This window comes from Mastigoproctus giganteus, chromosome 5, assembly GCF_048544385.1.
Source record: "Mastigoproctus giganteus isolate SK-2022 chromosome 5, ASM4854438v1, whole genome shotgun sequence".
Lineage (NCBI taxonomy): Eukaryota > Metazoa > Arthropoda > Arachnida > Uropygi > Thelyphonidae > Mastigoproctus > Mastigoproctus giganteus.
The window spans coordinates 233479693-233496287 of record NC_143579.1 but is presented as its reverse complement, the minus strand read 5'-3'; the positions used below and the strand labels follow the sequence as shown (position 1 = coordinate 233496287).

Genomic DNA, 16595 nt, shown 5'->3' with positions numbered 1-16595 from the left:
ATATTTGGTTCTAAGGAAACTATTTTGCTTACTCAGTCAGTGCACTGTAGAATTGTGGTACCCAGTTTTGTGAGATCATACCACTCTTGTATAGTCTTGTGCAAATTAATGAAAACAGAGAGATATATTTCAAAAAGATACATTTATTTAATAATTCAAGCACAAAAACTAAAGAAATACACTTTTTAATGTTAAAGAGACCTCTGTAGCTGAGTGGTCAGCACGGGAGTGCAGTAGCATACGTTCTTTGAGTAGACTGGGATCCAAGCTTCGGACTGCTAAATATAGTTAATATGCCAACCCACACTGGACCAGCATGTGCAGCAAATTATGGTCCATCTCCTTCAACACGAACCATTGAAGAGGCTTCCATCCTGCAGTGGACTGATAATGGCTGCAGTTAACACTTTTTTTTTTTTTAATACCTCTTTTGGCCTTTATAACCATTTTTACTCATTCTGGAATGGATTCAATCAGTTTTTTTTGCAAGTTTAATTTATTTTTGGATCATGGAACTACACCTTTATTGCAACAAATTAGTTTTGCTTTCATTGTACAGTCCATTTCTTTGAGCCTATTGTTATAAACAGCCCATAGATTTTCAGTGGGATTGAGGTTGCAGACCTTCAGTGGTTGGCTGAAGAGTTCATAAGCCAACCAAATTGCAACTTTTGACATTACATTCTTAAACCATTTTTGAGGGGTCAACTCCATTTGCACTCCTCAAGATTTCTATTTAAAGGCACAGCTCTCTACATAAATCATTCAATTCTTTCTCAAAATACATTTGTAACAATAGCAAAAATTCTATAAAGAAACTAATGAATTCGATAAAGAAACAGTTATAAATAGCTATTAGCAAATTGATAAAAGACAATATACCAAAATTTCTATTTTGTCCATATTAATATGCGCAAGACTATATTACTATGTTATGCACAAAATATAATACCATAGCTGTCAACTTTTGACTTGCAGAGAGCAGGAGAATTCATAATTTTTATCAAAAAAATACAGGTGAAAAGGATGAAACTTTTTTAAATCCAACTTTGAATTTGAAATTAAATTTCACTGATATATAATATATTCTATTAAGATTGTTCACCAGTACAGTATGCTTTCAAACATTAGTTCTTACCTAGGACTTTTCCATCTATTAGTTTCTGTTTAAACTATCTGGTAGGCACCACCACGAACTGATTACGATTGTTTCAAGGAATGTTTGTTTGTTTTTTATTTGGTTTTTAGGAGCATTAGCAACTAAGGCCATATTGCTCCGGGGATATGCGGTGGTCATTCCCTGACCTTTCCGCATCCTATGTATTTGGTGGTGACGGGCTCGAACCCTGGTCTAATCAAGAAGTGTGTGCTACGCACTGCTGCTCCTTCCCACCTGGCTACGGAGGTGCCAATCAAGGAAAGTACAGGTGGTTGTCCTAATTAGACTGAAAATGATGATGGCTCTTCCTGAACAAAGTTGTCTTTAGCAACAAGTCCACCTGTCCGGTAAGGTCAACCACCGCAACTGCAGGATCTAGGGCAGTAAAACCCCATGTCTTTAGTGAGCATAAACAGGATTCCTTGAAGTCTGGATCCCAGAATTTCAGCAGCATACTTTGGAAGACCTAAGTCCCTTACTAAATCGTTCAGTTCGACTTGCATGAATTGTTGTGGCATTAAAATATTTTCTGGTTGATAACATTCCTCTTCATTAACCTCTTTAGCTTCTGCTTCGATGGAAGGTGTGGACTCCAAAGTTTCTGGTGGAGGTTTTACAGGCAGATCTGGATATTTGATGTCCTTTTTATTTTTTGAATTGTAACCTTTAACGTCACATACACAAAAGTAACATTCGGCATGGCTTACTGGCTCGCGCCACACCATAGGAATAGCAAATGGCAAGCACACCTTTTTTCCTTGACTCCATTTTCTAAGATATTCGACACATGTATGGCATACTTTATGCGGTGCCCACAATTTATCCTGATTGCCTAATGTCAAAGTATGCATTATACGATTTTTTTTTACAAAATCAGTAATATTTCACCTCTGCTTTACAGGAACAAAACAACCACATATGTAACAAAATATGTCGGGACTGTTAATACACTTTCTGGTTGCCATACTAAAAGAAAACTACCACACAATGAGAGTTTTCACGACAGTTTTTACAGGAATGATCGCATAAGGGGTGTGCCACTTATATAGGCTCTGTGGTTGAGTGGACTGTACAAACAAGCGAGTGTATGCTCAGACAAGTTTAATCCATAACCACACACAAGAGTCCCCCAGACTCCATTCAGAAAATAAAATTCTGAGAATTACAGATGGGCCAGAAGAGCAGTGTGGGGGGCAGTCTACCTTCCTGGGTCAAGGTCGGCTACCTTGCAGTGTGTGTAGTTCCTGGTTAAACATGCACAATCTGTTGTATTTGAGGCAAATATTTGATACTGATTACGAATATAGGAATATAAAACTTGTAAACCATTGCAGAAACTATAGTTATGTACACATTTGCGTATAATACCTAGGTAATATTTTGTTAATGAATTGTGAAAAATCTTTACGTGATAGAAACAAACTGACTTAGGTTTAGTAATCAGTAAACATGCATATATAACTGCCACATACTTTTACTCAAACCCCAGATACACTGTAAACCAGTGTTATTAATAACACCACATAAGTTTGTTTTCATTATATGATTGATATTTTTAGACATTTAATTTAATTTTTATTATACTGCTAATTTAATTTTAATCCAGGTGTCTAAGCTTAGCAGATGGTGACTAGATCAAGAAGAAATTGATATGTGTGTGTGAGAGAGATGCTGATATTTTAGAAACACATAAAGAAAGAAAGAAAAATTTTTTAGCTACCACTGACTCTGTTAATAATACAATACTTACCTAGTATTTTAAAAAAATCTGCTTCGATGCCGATAGCATTAAATACCTAAAAGGAATATAATACTTTTAATTTAAAAAAGAAGTCAAAATTTCAAATAATATAGCAATAAGTAAATGCTTTAATAACCAAAAACTAAGATGTGTAATTGTGTTACTGGCAAAGTGATATCCATAAAAAAAACCTCTATATTTCAAGACTAAAAAGAATACGAATTTCTGCAGAAATTCATACTCTAATTACAGGCTTTACATAATTTTTCATTGTCCAACTAAAATGATTTTTAAAAATTTGTCTTTGTTTCTTTTTGTAATACTGACTGCTACTTGACTGGTACCCAGATATTGACTGGAACTTGTGGGTTGGTTAAAAAAAAAAAAAACAGCAGTCAATAACGACGAACACGACACACCCAAATTGCACAAGTAGATATGGAGTAACAAGTTTACAAAGCTTAAAAAATAGGAATTAAGAGAAGATTCTGAAATTTATTTATGATTTTTTATATGACTGAAGATTTCAGGGAAGGGGACACACATTTCACCATAACAAGGCAAAAACCCACAGAATTCTATCAGTATTATTGCAAATGCAATAAAAATGAGTTTATTACCCGATTATAATAGATTGCATTAACAGAAAAGCCCAATAAACCGGAAACTGCAAATAATTTTTATTGTTTTTTGGTAGTGACCTCCAGAAATGTGCTTTAGTAAAATGTGAGCATGTGAGCTCGCGTGAGATAATAATGTTGTGTTTCCGCCTTAACCCTGTAAAGTTCTTAACAGAAAATTTCATTTTGACTGTTATCATGTGCCGACTAAGAGAACAAGTGACAGCAGTACTAGTAAATCTACCAAGAAAAGGAAAGCGATCGATTTGGATCAGAAAATTAAAATAATAAGAATGTATGAAAATGGTCAAACATTAACAAGCAGAGCCAGCCCTAAAATTTGTAGAGCCTTGTTCAAGAAATATCTGTGGGGTCCTGTGCAGGAATTACTTGCAGGGCTGTTTGTTATTTCCTTACCTCCGGAAGTTGTCAAGTCGACTCGCGCAAGCTCTCTTGGAGTGACGATAATGTGGGTAAACAGACATTAAGACAGCGGTAGGCTTGTTGATAGAAATGCAGAAAAGATGCGGATGATATTATTTTTTCGACCAGTGCTTCTCAAACTATCTGTGGTGAAGGACCAGTTTCTTTTATTTCCAATCTGTCGTGGATCAATACTTTTGTAAAATACAATAAAAATGAATTATTAGAAAAATGAAAAATTACTCATTGCAGACTGATAACAAACAGTTCGCGGAATGGCACCGGTCCGCAGACCACATTTTCAGTAGCACTGATTTAGACCATTTGAGCACGGGGGCCCTGTTTGACAGAACAAGGTGCACATGCTTGTGGCTGGCCCTATTAACAAGTATTGTGCAGAATTTAGATTTGTCAGTGTCAACAGTGAACACAGTAATATCTGGACAAAGACAAAATACGAGAAGCGGTGAAGGAATCGGCACCAACAAAGGCAACTATAATAATTAAGGCTACAAAATACATATCAGTTTTTACAATACAATAACGTGTTTTTTCTTCCTTTTATGTTTTCATTTCTTATGTGCCATTCCAGCTACTTCACAGCTGTCCCCAGATAAAGTTTGTAATTTAATTAATTAAAAATATATAACTATTTTTCTATGCATATAACTAATATATAAAAAATATATAACTATTTTTCTATGCATATAACTAATATATAAAAAATATAAAACTATTTTTCTTCATTCTTCTGAGGTGTTATGTGGTTTTTGTAATTTTGGCATATTGGGGTATATATAGTAGCAATTTTTTATTAGTCATTCCAGAGTTAGGGAAATCTCGACTTACATAAGAAGTCCTGGAACATATCTCTTACGTATGTCGGGGACTTACTGTACATATATTTTCCTCATCATCATTCAAATCTGTTGCATTTGGGGGATGTACAGGTCAATATGGCAGCATAAAATGCAGTTTTATTTTTGTAATTTATGTAGTTTGAGCCCTGAGAGTCCTGGACTCTATCTTGATATGTATTGGACATAAGCAGAGATGGGAGTAGTTGCCTTGGTCACTAAGACTCAAGCAGCTTTCCATAGCAGGGTTGCAAGATCCTTGAGCAGACCTCTCAGTGCCACTGTGGCCGATGCTTTCTGTCACATCTGAAGAAACAGTCAAGATCTTAAAGGAGGAAATCTGAACTAAATGGCTCCAATGCAAACTAGCCAGATCAGGTAGGGCTGACCCATGGAATGTCTTCCAGAGGATGGACTCATGCTTGAATAGTAGGTTTGTCTTCTGGGCTGTGGCAAAAACTGCCCTCCATGCTTTGCTGTGATGAGCTCACAGGGAGTTAGTTCAACCTGCCATTACAAAAGTGTACTGTCCCAGTTTGTGCCAGCTGGTATTGTTTAACTGTGACTATCAGAAGTTCAAAGTACTGGGCACATCCCTAGAAAGTTTTCCCCTCAGAGAGTGATTTCAAATTTCAACTTTTTTTTTTTTTTTTCATAGTTTCATAGAGTAGCACTGCCTTATTACTTATGGGACACCCTGTATATATAAATTTTATTTACCTGGCCTCTTTAAGAAATGAAATATTGCTATGGGTGTAGGATTAAGTCCATTATTAAGAACAGTATGAGCACAGTTGTGGCCCATCTCATGGCATGGGTAGGTACTGGGAAGCAGCCTTCCTGTTATCAAAGTGGCCAGAAACAACCACACAACACAACAAAATACACACTACACAAACATACCACTAAACCCATTACTGGTATTATACAGAATTATGTATCATCACAGAGTACCACAGAAGTGTACACTGTGATGATATGTACCCTAAACATTAGACCAACATAAGACACCACACGTCCATCATTATCTCATTAGCAGTGAATACTAAATCATGCTGCAGTGATTGCTACTTTTATCTGTAGCACCAAATGCTGTCTGGTTGTGCATGCTGATGATGTGGCTTGGAGATGATGTGTGGTGCATGTCTGATGACCAGTTACTTCTATGAAGTACCAGTTACAACTTACTAACAGAATTCCGTATAAAAGCTTCTGTCTCAATATGGGTGCTATGAGGTAGGAGAACTATCACCATAACTGAGACAATAGTGGCAAAAGCAAGGAATCTTCTGGATGAGTGGTCAGGGCAGGGATGCTTCTGCACCTTTGTGCATACCTTGTCTTTGCAACTGGGGTAGCCTATCTGCTTGCCATCTGAGTTAGTTTATCTTCAGAAGAGGATGTGCGGTAGGTTCCTGCTTCCTGAACTTTTTTATTTTCATCTCACTTAAGATAGGAAAATTGATCAGAGAAAACATGAAATTACACCCACAATAACCATCAGTTATCTGTAGAGTATCACTGACAATGCCAAGCCAGACCCTAGTGTGTCAGTGGATCATTATCTTTAACGGCCCATTCAATGCACACCCATTCAATGGGGATACATAATACCTATCCTGGGCCACTATAATATAAGGGCATCTTCAATAACTAGCTAATAAGATCCGTCAGACATGATCTTCCCTTCACACACCCATGCTGTGCCTCCACTATAATTCCATTCCTGTCCAGATGGTCCTGTGTTATATCCTTAACCAAGAATTTCAAAATCTTCCCTGGCACAGATGTCAAATTTACAGGGCATAGTTATTTATTTCACTCACTTTTATGAATAGGAACTTTCCCAAGATCAAGGGGTGATCTCATAATAATAGTTAAAGGTTTGATGATGGATGATCAATGCTGTTACCATAGCTATAAGTAGACCACCAGTGTTGATTCCTTTCCTTTTACTGCTGATATAAGCAAAGAATTTAAAATTTATTGTTCTTTGCACCTTAGCTAATTATTTCTTATAACCTACTTAAGCATATCTAACCTCTAAGTAAATTTACTGCAGACAAATTTATATTTGTCTGCAATAAATTTATGATGCAGGATTCCCTGATAATTTTATAATCATCCATTCATGTTTCTTCTCTTCCACTGAATTATAATTCTTATTATTTCTTTTGTTATCAGTTTTGGTGTATACTTTTGAACAATACCCTTTCATTGGTATAAATTCTCAGTAGCTTACAGAATAACATTTCCTCTTGTTGTGTTTGTTAAAATTACCATTTGGCTCTACTGAAAAGAATTTGGAGATATCTAAGACTGCTGTAAACTCCCTTGTGAAAATGAAAACTATTCCCCTTTCATCTGACAGTAATTATTTCTTTTAATAAATTCTACATCAATATACTATGAGCACTGCTTGCCAGTGGTTCCTTTATATGAAGATCCTTAATATCTAATGGATGCTTACTGATAACTAGATATATAATGATATATCTGATATTATTGATAACTAGGTATAAAATGCAGTCCTTTAGCAAATCCAGAAATGGTCTGCTACTAGGTGAGTGACCAATTCAAGTTCCAGTCAATCTCTCTCTCTCTCTCTCTCTCTCTCTCTCTCTCTCTCTCTCTCTCAAAAATTAACCCTCCCCACAAGACATTCTGATTTTCTAGCCGAGCCTATTTGTCTGTCTGCAAATTGAAAAAAAAATAATCAAATAATAAACAAATATATGTGAAGAACAAGGCATTTTGCATTTCAAAAAGATCTTCAAAATTATTACCTTTATCACATTCCCATCTTTGCTCTGGAAGACTTTATACCATGACTGGACTTTTTGTTTTAACTTTTCATGCCATATCTTATAAGGCATCACTGGCTTCTGGTCTATCCTATAAAAATAAGGGTGCATCTTCTTGAAGAAGTCTTTCATACCTCACTCAAAATGAAAATTAGTTGTTCACATTGATAAGTGCTTATGTAATGTTTAATTAACTTAATAAAGTATGATACTAGAAAATATATAAAACTTTGAAATTTATATGATGATACAGCAGAAATTTATTTGCTGCTGGAACTAGGTCCATAGTCAATCAGATTTACTCCTTTTTTTCATTCTTAATTTTGTAGGTAATTTACATTACACACACCATGTCAAAATCAGACAGTGTTTTGGAAGGCACCGATAAGTACACAATATTTGGTGAGATATTCTCATTTCTTCTGCAGACAGCATTTTTGAAAGCCCTGAATTTTGTAAAAAAACAAGATACCAAAAAAGTCAAACATATAAAATAAATAACATCAAGAAGGAATTCATCTGCCAGGATCTTTTCGGAACATGCAAGATGAAAAAAATCTAAAAAGGTTTTTCCTGTTCTGTGTTGCCTTTTTACACTTTCTTATTCCACTGATGTTTTTACTTCTGCTTGGAAATTTGCTCATATCCAGCCAGTTCCTAAAAAGGATGGCAAATCCTTCGGATCCAATTATCATTCTATTGCGCTATTGCACTTCCAAAGTAATGGAGAAATCCATTAATTGCCAAATCTTAAACTATCTAGAAAACTTCCATCTGATCAAAGATCACCAATATGGATTCCATCAGTGTTGATCCAGTGGTGATATTTTGGCTTATATTATTCATTTTGGACAAATTCAACGGAAGTTTGGTGAAACTCAAGCAGTTGTTCTTGACATTTAAGACTTTTGATCATGTTTAGCATACAGGGCTTTTTAACAAGCTTCCATCTTATGCATTTGGGCATCTAGAAGATGAGTGATGGCTCTCTGTCTTCTAACTTCTCCACTAATGCTAGTGTTCCCCAAGGTTCAGTTCTTTCTCCCACTGTTTGCTGCTTGTACAATAATGACCTTCTTCCAATGACTGCAAATCTTATCAGTAGTTTAGCTGATGACAGCATATTGCATTCTACCTTTCAGTTTGAGAAACTCTTGTCCTACACAAACACCTTCAACTTCTCAAATATCCACCACCAATTCCTTAAGTGCTGATCTCCAGTGGAGCAGAGATAACTTATTGATTTCAATCCTTCTAAAACTCAGTCATGTCTTATGTCTCTCAAAAAAGATTCTTGTTCTCCTATGCTTCTCTTTGATGATATTCAGATTTCTAGACAAGAAATCTGAGTGTCATCATTTCGATTAGGAATTATCCTGACTTTTAATCTCTTTTGGCAAAAGCGCATCACAAATATCTCTCAACTTCTAGATGCCATTCAAAAGAAAGCAATCAGGTTAATTAATGACCCATCTTTTACAGTCTCATAGATGTACTGTTTCTGCTGCATGCCTTTTCTATAGATACTTCCATAGTCATTGCTACAATCAGTCAACATCCATGTACTTCCCAACTTTTCTTCATCCTCATTAGCTTTGGCTTTCTGGTACATGTATTTTTCACATGTATTTTCTGAACTTCACATGTAATTTCTGAAACTTACAATCTACAGAAATTCAAGTCTAATGTCAAAATGTATTACTTCTTCTGCCATCCCAACCTTCAACCCATGCACGGTACTAAGTACTATAGGTTCTAATACCTTTTGTGATTGTGGTTTTCATAAAAATAAAAAAGTTTTCCTACTTGAGCATACGATAATCAACAGTGAGAATCAGCTTAAGATGTGAGTTAGCAGAAGTGAGCCACACTTTAGAAACAGATAACATTAGAGAGAACAATATGGTCATTATATATATATATATTTTTTATTATGGGAGTTTTGGAGATATGGACCTGCTTAATAAGCCACATATTTCTTAGTGAGGAAGATCAAAGTATTTGGAGGCAAGGTCCAAACTGAAACTTTTTATAAATAAGCCAAGACCGTTGTGAATAGAGACAGAGGGAATAAAATGACTAAAAATCAAAGGGAGAACAGCAAAGGACACTTTTTTTTTTTTTTTTTTAATATATACATATAATTAGATTTATCAGTATTAATACTGAGTCAAAACCAAGAGAAATGATCCTAAACCTTGAAAAGAGAAAGAGTAAGTTTTTTTTTTCAAACTTTTAAACTTAAATTTAATACTATTGATTGTAGCTTCATTACCATTCCTAGAAATAAACCAGATTTTTATATAATCAGCATTATAAATCAGAGGGACATCAGTGCAATGGAGGAATCAAAGCAGAGAAAATAGGAGCAGAAAAGATACTATCTGAGGAATCTCTATAGAAACTGTTCTAGTTAGAACCTGATTACCCGATGAGAGAACTAGCATGTAATTCAAAGGCAAAGATAGGATAAAATGTAAAATATCCCCTTTAATACCAAAGGTGTCTACTAGGTAGCAAAGCATGTAAGGGTTTATGGAATCAAAGGCAGCTGCAAGGTCAAGGAAGACTAAATATAACTGCTAGTCTAAAATATAGAGGAGTATACTGGCATAGGCATCCTAAAACTTGTGCTTCTTTTTAACTAAGATCACCTGCAGTTGTTTGTAATTAAAGCAAAGAGCAATTAACCATACTATTCAAAAAAACAAAAAAACAATTTCATATTAAAAATTAAAGAAATTAGAATATGCCTCTTCTCCATGTATCTAGAGGACCAATTTATTTATAGAACAGGAAAGCAAACCAAATGGATAGGCAATCATGCATGCCAAGTACATGTGATTGCTGATCTTAAATTACCATTTTCATGACATTGTTTTCTTCAAATCTCTTTGCCACTGAAAAGGATATCAATACATATACCTCTATACCTAACCTGTGAATTTATTTGTTTTTCTACAATTATTATCTATAACCAAAATTATATCATATGGTTAGGGAATGGTGATATGTGGTTAGTATCTATTAAGATAATATAGGGCGATTTTTTTTTCGTCACACTATTTCTTTTCTTTGCAGTTTCACAAGCTTCAAATTTTCATACTAACAGCATCATTACTCCATAGAGAAAGGTTTGGAGATTCGAATGGCAACACTGGCTACTCTCCAGAGTTTTTGTAGAGTTGGTTTCTGACTGCTATCTTGAGGTATATTGGCAAAGGACTGATGTGGCTTCCGATGTCAATCTGATTTGAATCCATGTGATTTTTATCTCTGGTGTTATCTCAAAGACAATGTTTCAGAAGAATCCATGAAACATTACTGTGCTGAAGAAAGTGATTGAAGAAATTTTTTGTGTTGGAGGAAACAAACAGTGGAGCATGTTCTTCACTATTTCACACTCTGACTGCAACACATTATTGATAAATGGCATGAATTTCCTAACACTGCATTCATATCTATTATTGACACTTATAATCATTACAAGCACAATATCAACATTAAATTTTTAGTCACTAATGTGGGATGCTTTGGGATTCTTTCTGAATTCTATCATCAGAGTTTCAGTGAAGCTGAGAAAGAAGGGAGAGTTCTACCCTCAGGACACCACTACTATGACATAACAGTGTATTTGTCAATGAGTCCTGAGTCCCTTCTTTCTTAGTCCCATTTAAGGTGCCTTTATATTTTTTGGTTGAGTTAAAAACACTAGCTTCAAAGGATTTGGAGAGAATCCTGAAACGTGATAGGATTTGGAGAGAATCCTGAAACGTGACAACTAATAATTTAGCGTCAATACTGTTTGTAAATAATAAATATCAATAAAATTTTATTTTTAATTCATATGATATAAGAGTATCTTTATATATATATATATATATATATATATATTTTTTTTTTTTATATACTTATATAATTTATCTTAATAATTATATCAATCATGATTTCAGTATTTGATAGGTCTGTATTTTTTTTAAAAACATTTTTAATGCTTATTTAACATTAATAAAAGGACATCTGTAAATCAAAAAAAAAATTAATAAAAATTGGCAGGTATGGATGGATATTGAAATAAAATATAAAACACTACTTAAATGTGATGGATATTTATTTCACTCATAATTACCAAAATACTTTTTTTATTTTACTGACAAAAAATTATGGATTATTAGTCAAATTATATTATTTCTTCAATAATAACTTACACCATGCGTTGATTGGGTGTACTTAAAAGTGAAGTCATAATAACAGATAGCAAAACACTTTCCTCTGGCATGGAAAAGATGCGTTCAAGAGCAAACTGGGATATCTGTGGGAGTTTTAAAGCTTTTTGAACCAAGAAGAAAAAGTGCCCAATCTGAGGTAACTGAAAGAAAATATTCAAAAACCTTCTTTAGCAAAACAAAAAAAAAAAAAAAACTCAACAACAACAACAACAACAAAAAAAAAACTATCATTCAAAATATATTCTTAAAAAAAAAAAAAAAAAATTTTAAAAGCTAAAGGAACTTTTAACAAATCTAGCTTAAAAAAAAATAATAAATTTAACTGACCTCCCACATGGCTTTTATTTTTGTTATATCATCACCAAGCAATGTCTTTTCCCAATCAAGAATTTCTTGATGTTCTGCTTCTTTTTCTGCTTTTTTTTCTTCCAAAAGGCGACGTTTGGCTTCTCGTTCTCTTTGTGCCTTTTCATGTTTTACACAACTAAGAATACGAGATGTCTCACCAGTAGACCTAGGTATTCTCTGTCTTCCAAAATCTTTATGTAAAAGAAAAAGACTATCTTTATATAGTGCAGTACATAAGTGAATGACAAAAAATAACTGAGTAAGACTACCCTGCATAACTGTAAAGTAGTCTTCTTTAGCTCTTATTTAAACTATCTTTTCAAACAGAAACGATGTTTTATAATGTTAAATCTTTCAACCTTATATTATGCACAAAAATATCATTCAGGAATTTAGTGACACTATCAAAATTGATTCCTCGTTTATACTCTGAAATGCCCCCCATGAACCAGTGGGGAATATAACTTCACCGCTTATGGCAAGCATTAAACTACAGCCACAGTTGAGGGCTGGTTTTTTTTTTTTTTTTTTGTAATAGATTCACAACATATATGTTTAAAAAAAAAAAATTCTCATTTGCACAACAGGATCAAGGATTGCTGGTACCTCTGGATTTTGTTCCCAGAGATATGGGATAGGTTGTGTACAGAGGTTTAGCTTCTGCCTTCCTATAAGTGTAGGTGTGGGATATTAATAGTCCTATCTACTTGGTAGGAGAGTATGTGCACAGTTGTGGCCCACCTCTCATAGAATGGACAGTACTGGGGAAGCGACCTTCCTGGTAGCAAAGAGGCTAGAAACAATTGAACAATACAAGACTACTAAATCATAACACTATACTTATTTCTGGTCATTTTAAAGAGATATGTATCATCGCAATGTATTACTGCAGAGCCGAACTAGCATTCATGAGCCGCCTTAAATAAGACATAGGTGCATATGTCCATGCACAACAGGATAGTGTTTATATTTCTTCAGAAAGGAAGTTGCTGAAAGTTCTGCTGGTGTTTTATTTACATTCTACAAAAATTTCAAGATTGAATAAATAATTAATATACAATAGCCAGTGTTATTAAAACAGAAATAAGGAAAGCAGGGCATCAATAAGGAAGAGCAAGTACAAAAAATCTATAAATGATAGAAAAAGAAGCAAAATAAACTAATAAGTGAAAATAGGAAAAATAAGCAAAATAAACTAATAAGTGAAAATAGGAGGAATATTATCCACAGGCTATAAAAATAAAGATATAAAGCACAGATTTACACTTTATTACCTTACCAATAACAAAATTAAATGATAAGTGAAAATTGGAAGAATATTTTCCACAGGTTAACAAAAGAAAAAAAAAGAAAGGAAGGCAAAAAGTCAACTACACCAGGTATTCCCAGATGGTCACCTTCCCAATTGCTAACCGTGCCTAATGCTGTTTAACTTTGGAGTTCAGAAAAGATCTGGTGCATTCAACCTGTATTGACTGTATGAATGCTGCAGGTGATGAATCTACATGAATGGGAACCTTGGAGATGTGAGACGTTCCGTTATCAAAACTATTGGCAAGTGCTATGGCATCGGATGATATTTAAAACCGTTTGACTTCGACAGAGCCAGAATTGCTTTGTTCTTGAGAGAGCCACGACAGCTGTTACAGGCTGACATTTGACTTACATTCTCATTTGGAAATACTGTTTGAAGAAGAGCAGGATCTCGAGCTGCTACAATCTTCACATCATTCTTGAACCAAATCTGATCCCACATGTAATAGGCTGAAGCAAAATCATTATCCAGGCATGTACGTTTAAACTGTGTATGGATGCTTCGGTGTTTCTTAAAATCCTGTTGCTGCTCCTGCTATGTATTACACTGGCTATATGTTGATTTTTTTTTTTTTTGGGTAGTCGTTGGCGCATCGGCTTCTGTGGCCATAATGCACCCCCCAAGGTTTTTGCAGTACTCTGATCCAAGCCCGAGGCGGTATTCGAACCTGCAACCAGGCTTGGGTTGCCAGGCAGGCATTTTGCTCACCCGGCTAGCCTGGTCGGCGCTATATGTTGAACAATTTGATGGAATACTTTTGGCAGTCAGTTTTGGCTTCTTCACTTTTCATTTACGACTGGGCTTTGAGGACTCTTTATCGTTTTCATTTGTAGTGTCAACTTCCATGAATCCTCCTTCCAAATTCACATCTAAAGTTTCTGGGGAGATGTAAGGTTCTGAAGATGAGGATGGACCTTCTCCGGCTTCTTTGTTCAAATCCATCGCATGCTGTAATTTCTTCCGCTGTTGAAATAGCTTAGATCTCTCCTTTGTACTCAATGGAGGGGGTTTCAGTGGTTGCATTACATGTGTACCCTATACACCTTATAATGCTCACTATTAGTCTTCGGCATGTTGAATTATAAAATTTTTTTCGTTGAAATTTTTTTTATTAAATACGGTAGAGAATGGTGAAGGAAATAGCATGACCGAATCAGTAAGGGTACTGATTGGGTCATGTGTTGCGCCTGCCTGGTACGGAGTGGTACAATGATGGGGGAAATGAATCATTTCATGTCACATTTTCTTGGTGAATTTTGTCAATCCAATCCATGGATGCATTGCACATATATGTGCTCTATACACATTACAACACTCACTACAGTGGACCCCCGCTTTATGAATGGTTCACTGTATGACAAAATAACTTTACGATATACACTCCATAACAAAATACCATTCCCTATAAGATACGGTAGTAAGTGCCAGTCAGTCATTTTTTTTTTTTAGGAGCATTAGCAACTAAGACCATATTGCTCCGGGAATATGCGGTGGTCATTCCCTGACCTTTCCACATCCTCCGTATTTGGTGGTGACAGGCTCGAACCCCGGTCTAATCAAGAAGTGTGCTACGCACTGCTGCTCCTTCCCACCTGGCTATGGAGGCGCCCTGGCAGTCATTGTGATCACGTTTACAAATTGAATTTTAATTCTATTAACAGCGATTCTAATAAGCAAAAATAGGAGGAATATTATCCACAGGCTATAAAAATAAAGATATAAAGCACAGATTTACACTTTATTACCTTACCAATTAACAAAATTAAATGATAAGTGAAAATTGGAAGCATATTTTCCACAGGTTAACAAAAGAAAAAAAAAAAGAACGGAAGGCAAAAAGTCAACTACACCAGGAATTCCCAGGTGGTCACCTTCCCAATTGCTAACAGTGCCTAATGCTGTTTAACTTTGGAGATCAGACAAGATCTGGTGCATTCAACCTAGTATGATAGTTGGCTGTTCAGAACCTCTAATGCATTTACTTATGGCTTAGATGCTGTGTTGCATTTTTGTTGCACTTTATGTCAATCCATGAACGCAAGTTACTCCCATCTGAAAACTGCCTAGAGCTTACCTAAAGAAGTTTCACTTCAAAAGGTATGAGGAGAAGATTAGATTTATCCAGTGATAGAAGAGGCAGGACATTTTTAAAAATCCACATTTATCATAATGCATTTATCATCTCTAGACTCGGGTATAGTACCAGCAGATTGAAGATCTGCTTTCATAGAAGTAGTTCCATGGGTGATTAGAGACTTAAGTTGAAACTCTATTGTGTGATTAGGGATATACTGCAGGTTCGTATATATATATTTCAGCAAAAATGAAATTATACAAAAAATATAAGCATGGGTTGATTAAAGGGCAGTCATTTCTAACAAATTTGATAAGACATTACTTTAGGGCAACAGCCTCAGTTTCATATAGAGCCAAGCAATTAAAGTTTGCTAATGACTGCATCAATTTTATAATGTGAAGGTTTTTTTTTTTTTTTTGACATATTGCACCCACACATTAAATAAAAAGTGTACTGATTCCAACAAAGGAGAAGAATGTGGTTATTTTGCTGTTACCAAGATAGGCTTAAGTTCTGCAAATTGCAGCATCTAGAGCAGCGTTTCTCAACCTGTGTGCCGCAGCACATTAGTGTGCCACGAGTATGCTTCAGGTGTGCCACAGAAATGCAAATAAAAAAAATTTAATAAATTCAAGTTTTATAATAAAAATTAATTCAAATAAAAAATTTGAATATTTATGCTGCACCAATTCCAGCCCCTTCCAAGGGTCAATGTGATGTCACATTTTGATTCCCAGTACTAGATCTGTTCACGTTTTGATTCCTAGTAGTAGATCTGTTCACCTTTATTCGGCCATTCTTATCACTTGAGAATCTCACCCAGGCACCCTGCAGTTGTATAGCACAACTTGTAAGCAGCATAGTAAGAAATTTCCTTTGTGTTTTTAAAGTATGTTTTGTGTTTTTATATCTCTAAAACATCATATTCAGTTAATTCATATAAAACAGGTATTTTCAATTAACTGTATTAGTTTCTAGAAGTAACTTTAATTTTTTTTAGAAATTATTAGCAATGGATAGAT

The 16595-nt window shown here is 34.9% G+C and overlaps 1 protein-coding gene across 1 annotated transcript in view; it reads right to left on the bottom strand.

Annotated features, from left to right (window-relative positions):
- Window positions 1–16595, bottom strand: part of LOC150086284 (uncharacterized) — a 114230-nt gene that overhangs the window by 53937 nt on the left and 43698 nt on the right. The window contains exons 4-7 of the mRNA XM_090374848.1: window positions 12161–12372; window positions 11813–11973; window positions 7587–7695; window positions 2910–2955 (exon numbers count right to left, since the gene is read on the bottom strand). Of these exons, the coding sequence (XP_090230974.1) occupies window positions 2910–2955; window positions 7587–7695; window positions 11813–11973; window positions 12161–12372 (528 nt within the window). The remainder of the gene's footprint in view (window positions 1–2909; window positions 2956–7586; window positions 7696–11812; window positions 11974–12160; window positions 12373–16595) is intronic.